Source organism: Elephantulus edwardii, unplaced genomic scaffold, assembly GCF_000299155.1.
Source record: "Elephantulus edwardii isolate Elephantulus edwardi_28Jun2011 unplaced genomic scaffold, EleEdw1.0 scaffold00549, whole genome shotgun sequence".
In the NCBI taxonomy this organism is placed as follows: Eukaryota; Metazoa; Chordata; class Mammalia; order Macroscelidea; family Macroscelididae; genus Elephantulus; species Elephantulus edwardii.
The window spans coordinates 31,107-42,092 of NW_006400299.1; the positions used below are offsets into that span (position 1 = coordinate 31,107).

The 10,986-nt window shown below is 43.1% G+C and overlaps 1 protein-coding gene across 1 annotated transcript; it reads right to left on the reverse strand.

Annotated features, from left to right (window-relative positions):
- Window positions 1-9,508: 9,508 nt before the first annotated feature.
- On the reverse strand, window positions 9,509-10,453 carry LOC102856603 (olfactory receptor 1L6-like). Its single transcript, XM_006903248.1, has one exon. The coding sequence runs from the start codon at window positions 10,451-10,453 to the stop codon at window positions 9,509-9,511; it is 945 nt and encodes a 314-aa protein (XP_006903310.1).
- Between the last annotated feature and the right edge of the window lie 533 nt (window positions 10,454-10,986).

Consider the following 10,986-nt stretch of genomic DNA (forward strand, 5'->3'; position numbering starts at 1 on the left):
CCATCTTGGTAGGTTGCGAAAGGGAGTGCTCCTGTCCTCCACTTACTGTTCCCATCAACACACCCACAATACAAAACCATCTTCTCTGAGGCCAGGCATGTCCCTGCTCTTACTTTTTCATCTGATTCTACTCCTAATTCTAACATTGAAGAAACCTGCCAGGGCTCTCACTGTTCTATAGCTGTATTAGAAAAATCACTTGCAGTGAACACACAGCACTCATGGTTCTGGTGTTCATTAGGGAAGTTAATGGGTTACAAGTCCTCAGTCAGCACAGTTTTCTTAAAGATCCTTTGACTTTCAGCGTCATAGCATCAGGGAAGTGTTAGGAAGCTCTCTGAGTGCTAGTTAGGAGTCCACCTCTGAGTCCTCGGGCAAGAGTGTGCACAAGCCCCCGGGCTTAGGCTCAGGGAGCAGCAGTCCCACATCAGCTCAGCCTCATGGCGGTCTCTTGTTTCTCCACTGTCGAAGCTTTTGTTTAGGGCTTCCCAGTCTGAGTTACAGAGGAATCTTTGGCTCCAAAGGATGCACAGTACATTCTCCACTGCTTGTTCCTTGTAGATACTGAAATTTCCATCGTCTGTTCCTAAACCTTCTAAATTAAAGCTGATGGGGTAGAAAAACTGACTAACATCATCATGAATAATTATTTGTTGTTGCTGTTTGCCATCAAGTCAGAATCGACCCATGGCTGACACTCTGCTGAGTTTTCAGAGGCAGTAATCACACGGAAGGAGACTGCCTATCCTTCTGTGGACCTATTGTCTGGACTACAGTGCAGCTTCTTAACAGGAGGCCAACAGCACGCCATAGACTTACATCCTATTTGCAGGTTTCCACTCTGCTTGTGGGGAATATAAATATCGGTGAGCAGGAAAGCCATGTTGACAATCAACCCACTATACCACATAGGAACATAGAAATGAGGTGTGGAGAAGACAGTTCTTTAAGATGGCTTTTGTTACAAAGGCTTCTAGACCAATGTTATTAATTATTGTAGCCTGACATACATATGCCCTTGCTTCCTACCAGCGTTCGAATCACAAGTCCAGTGTGTATCTCTCCCATGAGAGAGAGACACACACACACACACAGAGAGAGAGAGCAATTGTTAGTCACAGTGACTCTTCTGCACATTTCTTGGAGGCCTCTTCAGATCAATTTTCCTGACTGAGTTTTAAGAGGAAGTTAACGATCATAACTACTGGGTTATAGCACTTATGGCAATAACCAGTTACTAAGTTGAGGAGGAGTCTCCTCCTCTTCTCCATCTCTTTCCCTGGTGTGGGGGTTTATACTAAAACCTTTCTTCTTCTTCTTCTTCTTCTTTTTTTTTTTGTGGGATCCTTGGTTAATGTCTTGTCTTCTGTAGCTTCAAGCTTGGAAGTGCTTGAGTAAGACTAGAAGGTGGCCCAAGACAATACAAATTCATCCTTATCTGGCCCAAAACTTTAGAAAGCGGATCGTCTTTCTCCCTTGGATGGCGCCGAAATGCTTACATCACCCAGAGTTTTACCTGAAACTTGTTGCAGGCAAGAGGCAACAAATCTCTCTTCCAAAAAAACTAGATTCAAAGATTCATAGCACTAATATAGCTGCCAGAGAGCTCTGGAGCACAAGAAATCAGGTGACTGAGAGGAGGCCTATCATTTGGTCCCCTGTATTCCCTTTAAGTTGGGTTTGGCGGTTCTTGAACCACTTATCTTGCTCTTATCTTCTGTGTCCTCAATGCCATTTCTCATCTGGCATTAATATACAGACAGCAGGTAGTGTTTGTGATAGCAAAGACTCCCCCTTCTCATGTTCTACTAAAGAAAGTCTAAAGTCAGCTTATGACCCAGCACTACATGAGCTAGTGAGGGCAGTGCTTTTTGTATAATTACAAAGAATTCCCTGAATATCAGGCATTTGCAATCTCTCCAGCCAACCCTCCTAAAGCTGCTACTAGTGCAATTATTGCCAGCAGGATAAGAGTGACATGTCACTTCTTAGTTCAGTGTTAGTCCAAACTGAAGGACCTCCAAGCAGGGGATTTAAGTCTTCAAAGATAGGAATAAAACTGGGTTGTGTACAACCCTCCTGTTATACATCACTCTTAGATTCTGAGAGGGTCAAAGCAGGAGAGTGACAATGTATGAATATCATTATCCCTCCATAGCCACTAGGCTTCAGGAGGGATGTAGATTAGGGTATTATTCATAAACCTCAAAATATTCATATGTGAGGTAATGGAAGCATTAGGTGAAAACTGTACTTCCATGGCCATATAACTATGGCCACCAGAGTTGAACTGCTCCTTGTAAATGTGCTTCCTCTTATGGTTGTTTTTAGATGACATCAAATTGCCTACTCCTTATAAGGACCCTATGCATGGTGGAGCTTCACCTCACATTGCCGAGCACCAGACTTAAAATTGCTGATATGTTTGAGCCCATTGTTACACTCTGTGTCAACCTCTATTACTGGGATGTCTTTTTCTCTTTAACCCTGTACCATTCTCAGCATGATGTCCTCTTACAATGACTGGCCCCTCCTGGGTATAAACTATAGCGTAAACAATATAGAATATATATTTATAGTTATAACATTTTAATATTATATCACATGAATGTGTTTGAGACAACGAAGTTGGCAAAGGATAGAACGACGTTTAGGGCTCTTGTACATAGGGTTGCTATGAGTCACAAACGACTCGATGGCACATAACAACAACAACATATATAAATAAATGTAAACCATGACTGTAGATGACAATAAATCGTACTTAACCTTGAGGAAAATGGGAATCCCAGAACACTTGATTGTGCTTATGGGAAACCTGTACTTGGACCAAGAAGCAATCCTCAGAACAGAGCAAAAACACACTGCATGGTTCAAAAATCAGGAAAAGCGTGGATGCATCCTATCTCCATATCCTTGCATCTTGTCTCCATATCCTTTCAATCTATGTGCACAACAGATCATTCAAAAAGCTGGGCTTTAAGGGGAGATGTGTGACATCAGGATTGGAGGAAGAATCATCACCAACCTACGTAATGCAAATGACACAACTCTGCTTGCTGAAAGTGAAGAGGATCTGAAGTGCTTGCTGCAGAAGGTCAAATTCTGTAGACTTCAATGTGGATTGAAGCTCAGCATCAAGAAGACAAAGATTCTCACCAATGGGCCAATTGGCAGCACCAGGATTGATGAAGAACCGATTGAGGTAGTTAATAATTATACCTTGCTCAGTTCCACAAGCAACACTCTTGGCACCAACAGTTAGGAAATCAAAAGACAAATTACATTGGGGAAAATCTGTCAGGGACTTCTCCAGAGTGCTGACAAGCATCGATGTCAGTCTAGAGACTAATGTGTGTCTAATACAGGCCATGGTCTTCACAATTACTTGCTATGTATCAAACAGCTGGACAATAACTAAAGATGAAAGAAGAAGGATCAATGCCTTTGAGTTGTGGTGCTGGAAAAGAGTCTTGAACATCCCATGAACAACCAAAAAAACCAAAGAGGTCTGTCTTGAAGAGAGTAAAACCAAGTTTCTCCTTAGAGGCTGGGATTGTTGAAGTTCTATCTCACATATTTATGGGCATATGGCCCCAGGGTGGACTGGTTTTTGGAGGAAGACATCATATTCAGAGGGGTGGAGGAATGGTACCAGAGAAGAAAACTCCAATTTGACGGATTGATACAGTAACTGGGGTTATGGGGGTAGATGTGCCTGAATGAGAGAGACTGACTCAAGACAGGGCAGGCTTCACAGCTGTCACTATGATCGCAGGCCACTCAATGTCACATAACAAAAACCACAACTATAAACTTGAGTCTATACTATCTGAATTTAAAAATAATCTTAAGAATGGGTTTGACCCATTGAACATCAGATTCAAGACCAGAAGAGTGATGGTATGACATCAAGGATATCATCTATTGAAGACTTTGCTCATAGAATCTTTCTGTAGTGCAATTTGAGTCTTTAATTTGTTTTTTAGTTCTTTCAGATTGAGAAATGGCATTTCCCCCCTTTATTTTCTAATTTCTTTTTTTTTGGTACATCCATTATAATACTTTATCTTCTCATGCTGTCCTTGGAAATCTGTTCCTCCATGAAGAAAGCAAAATGTCATTAGAAAGAGGGAGGAAAAAGAAAAGACCAAAATGATTGTCACCACAGGCTCTGAAAATGACATTGCATAATAGAGAGATAAGGAGGAGATATGCTGAACTAAAAGAGATGGAATCATTTGAGGGGCTGGACTTTATGAAGAAAAGTGTGGTAAGGAAGACTCATCAATAACCTGCGATATGCAAATGATATAACCTTGCTTACATAAAGTGAAGAGGACTTGAAACACTTGCTGTGGAAGATCAAAGACTACAGCATTCAATATGGATTATATCTCAATGCTAAAAAACCAAAATCTTCACCCCAAGATCAACAGGCAACATCATGATAAATGGAGAAAACTTGACATCATCAGCCATTTCATCTTACTTCTATCCACAATCAACATTTTAGTCCTAGCAGACAAGAAATTAAAAGATGTTTTGTGCTGGTAAATCTGCTGTCCAAGACCTCTCCAGAGTGCTGGAGAGCAATGATGCCAGTTTCAAGACGAGGGTGTGCCTGATTCCAGTTATGTTATTGTTCTGTGTCTTCAAGTCAGAACTGACTCACACTTGGACTTTCAGCAGGTTTCAGGGGCAGTAAATCACACAAGAGGAGAGTCCTTATCATTCTGCAGTGGTGCTGCTCGTGGATTCAAACTTCATGCTTTTGGGATTGCAGCACAACTATTAGTAGGCCACCAGAGCTCCCTGATCCAAGCTATAGTCTTTTCATTTGTTTCCTCCTATGCATCTGAAAAGTTGCACAGTAGATAAAGGTGACAGAAGAATAATATGTGCCTTTGAATTGTGGAATTGAGAGCGTATGGAACATTCCATGGACTACCAAAGACAGGCAAGTATGTCTTAAACAAAGAAGTATAACCAGATTGCTTGTTAGAGACAAGAATAGTGAAACTTCTCACTTATTTGCAGTTGTTGTAAGGAGGGACTGGACCTTAGGAAATGACATCATCCTTGGAATACTGGAGGGGGGAAAAGGAGACCCTCAGTAACATAGACTGACATTGTAAGAGTGGACTCAAGTAATGTCAGAGATGGTAAGGATGGCACAGTTCAGAAGTTCAGTTCACAGGGCAAAGTTCAGAACTCTTAGTCATAGGGTCACTAGGAGTTGGTTGATGGCACCTAACAACAAGAACAACAACGACAACACAGACATGCTATATTTGTGTTAGATTTTCTTAGGATATGAAAATCTTCCTTCCTAAAGATTTTAACTTATTTCAAGGTTGCTTTCTCTTGCTTCAGGCTCGCTTCATCAAACCAATTTGGGAGTATGACGTCTTTTTCTATTTTCTGTGTCATGGTCTCCCATAATCTGTTGAAACAAACCTTTAAAACAAGATGAGGGTTTGAATGCAACACAGCCCTAAGAGTGCACCCGGTGAGGTCTGTGATACCTTTGACGGTACTCCAGGTATAAAGGGAACTCTGGTGGCGAATTCTGTAGGGAGCGGAGGGGCTAATCCAAAGGTGGTACTTGCGTAGTGATTCAGATCCACTAGCACCTACTGCAGAGAAAGGTGGACAGTCCTCTCTAGAGTAATATATAGCATCTGGGAACTCACTGGAGTTTTCCTCTTTGATTTTCTAAGCCCAAGCCTCGGTACATTTCCTTATACTACTTTGCTTTATTACTTGGTTATGGCCTGAAGGTAATGAGTTCAACTGAGCTGAGAGTTTCAAAGTCTTAAAAAGTACAAATATCTGCATAGCAGAACTGCTCTAAAGCAAGTCTAACATGGGGGGTTGGAAAAAGAATAGGATAAGAGTGGATAGATAATGACGTTCGCACGGACAGAAGAAGGAAAGAACTGTCTAAAAGGAATATATGATTAGGTATCGTTGCCGAGGCCTGGGGTGGGGTGGGGAGGGAAGTAATTGTGCAAAAATGAATGAATATTAAGAAAAAAGTGAACTGGGGGAGGAGGAAGACAGGGAAGGTAGTAAGATGTGCAATAATGAATGAATGAAAGTCTGTCTTCTCTGTAAACAGTCATTAAAATAAAAACTACAATAAAATTAAATTGTATTTTAAACCAAAGTTTTATTAAGTAAGCCAAGAGGCACGAACCTCAGTGGCATCAATAAATATTCACCACAAGTGGAGCACATCTTTTTCTATCTATTCTGTAGGGAGAAGAAGATCTCTAGCTTGAGAAGGCTATATTCCATGGTGATCACCCAGGACCGTTTGGCCTAGGGCTGCTGAAGGACACACTGACTTTCCTCCACCACTGAGAGAGAGAGAATGGAAGCCTTCTCACAGAGGTGGCACTCTGGATTTGTAATACCATTAACGAATAAATTTCCCTTTCTGAAAGCAAACATTGTGGTACCTCTGTTGTAGCATCACTGTATAAATAAGGTATTGGTATCTTGAGAGAGGAGTTCTCTTCTAAAGGATGCCTAAAATGTGCACAATAGATAATGAGTAGATTTGGAAGGAGTTGAAGATTGTTTGAAAGAGACTGTTGGTGGAATTATACACATCAAAGGTAATTCTGGTGAAGGATCAAAGAAAGGTGGAGAATTTTTACACCAGTGGTGACCTAGGAGGAGAAGGAGCAGTAGAACAGCAGCAACAGACAAAACAAGTGCCTGTTCAGAGAGGGAGACACCCACAAGGCAACATGGGAGCCGATTTCTAGGAGCGAGATGTCATCTCTACACTGGAGCCTCCCTGGTGGAATGAGCAGCTTCTCAGGGCTTTTTCTTGAGCTAGTCTTGCCGACTCACAAATCTAGAAAGCATGTTGCCCTGTACATTAACTGCTAGATATCAAGAGCTTAGTGAAATCTGTTGAGGCAAAAAAGATGCCTAAGTAAACACTTTAGACTCAGAATTTGGAAGAGAACAGCTGGTTTTGGGACATGGTGTTTCTCAGAATCAGGAAACAGCGTCTAGTATTGCAGAGTTAAATTTTTGTAAACTTGGCTCTGCACTTGGTGCTTCCATAAGGCGGGGGGTCATTATCCAATGATGACCAGGGACAGTTTCCATGTATCTTTCTGTTCCATAGGGACAGGAAAGTGACGCCCACAAGGAACATGTAAGTAGGGCTGACATTTAAGTCTGTCTAGAAAAATAGGACAACCAACACTGAGAAAGCAGATTTCTTTCCCAGTGAACCAAGAAAACACATTTGAAGCCTAGGACACGGGGCTCAACCCTAAGTACTTAGAAAATGGCCAGTTCTCAGTATCCAGAGGCCCAGGCCATTGCTAGATTGTTTTAGAGAATAGAGGATTCTGTTTAAGCCTCAAGGCTAATCTAAAACCCTGTGCTCAGCATTTGACTTGCTTGGTGTTTGGTGTCCTTTCTTTAGAAAATCTGCCATTTGTAATGGAAATACTGTGTGTCTGTGTGCTCATTATAGTTTTAAATCAGAGGACTTTCAGCCTAGATTCAAAGATGAAGAATTATACCTCATGATAGAAGCTGGACGTTGTGTGCATCCAAGGACTGTGGAACAATAAATGAGGTGAGAGTCTTTTGCCCATGTCAAGGACATGAATTTGGGAGGCCAAAGACTGTAATGTCATGTACTCAACTGTGTCCTCTGATGGGCAGTCTACTCCCGTGCAATTAACTGCTTCTGAAGGCCCACCAGAGGGTCTGCTGTGGGGCGGTTCCTACTCTACTGTCACAATAACAACAACATATACATCACACAAGAGCAAAAAATATCTAAGGGACCTTTTAGGCTTCTTGTTGTCATTGTAATGTGCTGTCAAAGTGACTATGAGTCATAGAAACTCTTTGAACATAGACTCTGAACCTGTCTAAGCCAACCTGTCTCTGACACACCTGACCGCATGCCACAGTCGCTGTGTTAGTCTATCTCATCCAGAGTATTATTCCTCTTTTGAACTGACCTTCTACCCTTCCAAAACATCACGTCCTTCTCTAAGAACTGGCCCGTCCTGACAGCACACCCATTGTATATGATACACAAGGCATTTCAGAATCCTTGCCTGCTAGGAGCAACCTGCTTTCAACCTCTCTGGGGCAGAACTATGGGTTCTCTTGCCAGTCCAGGATATGTTCAGTACTCTCCTCCAGCACTGATTCTTCATGTAAGGAATTGCACTGCCTAGCCGGTGGCATGCTGTTTTCGTCTATCAGCTGGAAGAAAGATAGGCAATCTCTTCCAGTGTGATATAGAGCCTCTTAAAACCCACTGAGAGGTGAGCAATCAGTGGGTTCTGAATTGATGGCACATACCCAGAACAACAAAAAGCCTTGTCCTTGTTGGCAAGAGAATGTCCTCTGAAAGAAAAATGAGCCAGTGAGTCATGGTAAGGAAGGATTAGATCCCAGACCCAGCAGGAACTGAATGTTGTGTGATCCTTTCCGCAGCTCTTACTGTGTCTCATTGCTGTTGAGTCAGAACGGTCTCACGAGATAAGTTTGCCCATCTTGTTCCTGGGGAATAGATGTTGTTATGAATATCAAGTTGGAATCAACTCATAGTTGACCGTCCAAGTGGGTTTTCAAAGTCTGTCTGGTTTTTGTGGGAACAAAATTTTTCCCCCCTAAGTTTTTATTGTGACTTTAAAGAAAGTTTACAGAAAACTTGGATTTCCATTCATTGTTGCACATTTTCCTCTCTACCCACCCCCTAGTTTACTTTTTTTTTCTTAAAAAAATAATAAATTCATTGTTGCACAATTTCCTCCCCCACCCCCAAGTCTACTTTGCTATACAACTCTTATTCTGGACTGTTGTCATGAAGTTAATGCCTAATCACATATTCTTTATAAACAGTTATTTCTCTCTGTTCCAATGCAATGTTCATTATTTATCCCTTATTAGTTTCCCCACAACCCTCATGTCAGTCCTGTTTTGTAAAAGAGACATTATATGGTATTTGTCCTTTGGTGACTAAGATATTTCACTCAACATAATGTTCTCCAGGGTCACTTATTTTGTATAATAATGTATTCATTTTTCGCTTTGTAGTGCTGCATCGTATTCCATAGTGTGAATATACCGCAGCTTCTCTATCCTTTCATTTGTTTATTGGCACTTTGATTATTTCCATCTCTTTGCTATTGTGAACAATGTACAATAAACATGGGTGTACATATATCTATTGGGTGGCAGCTCTGGTTTTGTAGGGAAGTCTCAGTATTGGAATTGCTGTGTCAAATGGTATTTCCAACCTTTTGCGAAAGTGTCATACTGTCTTCAAGAGTGGTCGCACCATTTTAACACCAACAGTGAATAAAGGGTAACAATTTCTCAACAAGCTGTTGAGCTTTTTTTTGTTATTGGGGTGTGATGATATCTCATAGTTGTTTTTGAAAAAACTTTTTTAAAACGTTCTTTCGTGATTAGTGTTGTCATCAAAGTGTCAGTAAATCCAGATCTGCCCTCACAACTCTTGGGGTGCAGCCTTCCACCTGAACCCCCTTTTGAGGGCACCCTTGACTTCTTTGTTTCGAAGGCTGTAGATGAAAGGGTTTAAGGTGGGCGTGACCACGGCATAGACCACACTGGCCAGCCGGTCATAGCGAGCGGAATAGGCAGAAGACGGACGGAAATAGACAGAGAGGACAGAGCCAAAGAAGAGCGACACCACCACCAAGTGGGCCCCGCAGGTAGAGAAGGCGCGGCGCCGCCCCCCAGCAGCGCGCACGCCCACCACCGCCACGAAGATGTGTGCATAGGAGAGCGACACCAGGAGCAGCGGGGTCAGCACCACGGCCAGGCCCTCAGAGAAGATGGCAATCTCTGCAGCCGAGGTGTCCGAGGTCGCCAAGCTCAGCATCACGGTCATGTCACAGAAGAAGTGGCGCACAGGGGCAGAGGGCGGGTAGGAGAGCGCGGAGATGAGCAGCGTGTGCAGCAGCGAGTGGAGGTGCGCCACCGCCCAGGACGCGCCCACCAGCGCCGCGCAGCGTCCCGGCGTCATGACTGCGCTATAGTGCAGCGGCCGACACACTGCCACCGCGCGGTCATACGACATGGCTGCCAGCAGGTAGCTCTCCGTGATGCCCAGGGCCACGAAGAAGTACATCTGGGCAAAGCAGCCCTGGAAGGAGATGGCCTGGCCTGAGCAGAGCAGACCGATCAGCAGTCTGGGGACCGTGACGGTTGTAAAGCAGACGTCCACGAGGCTCAGATGACCCAAGAAATAATACATAGGAGAGCGCAGAGCAGCATCGGATCTCACCACCACCACCATGCTCAGGTTGCCCAGGGCGTTGAGCAAGTAGACGCAAAGGAAGAGCAGGAACAACAGCGGGTGGGTGTCCCGCCCGTCCATCAGGCCAAGGAGGAGAAACCCTGGGGCAGATGTGAGGTTGACCAGAGCCATGGAGTACCTGGCCGTATGCGAGTGCTGAAGGCAGAGATAAGGCAGAAGCTTAAATGTGAGAGATCAGGGTACACTTCCCCAGATATTAGGGCCCCATATACAAAATGTTAAAAAAAATTTTTCTCCTTGCTAAAATGGCTTGAAAATGACAATGCTCTTCTAATAATCCCAGTTTTATATGAAGAAAGAATATCAACAAAATGTTCTAGTTTAGTAGCAGCTGTTGTTATGTGCTGTCGAGTCAACCTAAACTCATAGAGATCCTATGCACAATTGCTTGGAATCCTGCCCTATCCTGAGCCAATCTCACTGTCTCTGACACACTTGCCCCCTTTATCCCAGTCGTGGTGTCAAAACATCTCATTTAGGATTTTCTTCTCCTGTGCCCTCCCTCCACCTTTCCAAGCATGATATCCTTCTCCAAGGCCACATACACAAAGTATATGAGAAATAGCTTCAAAATCCTTACCTCCAAGGAGCAACTTGGCTTCATCCTCTGTAGGACAGACCTCTTTGTTCTCTTGGCAGTCCAT

Bases quoted from the DNA above. Each gene is read 5' to 3' on its own strand.
- LOC102856603 (XM_006903248.1), bottom strand. From the start codon at position 10,453: ATGGCTCTGGTCAACCTCACATCTGCCCCAGGGTTTCTCCTCCTTGGC.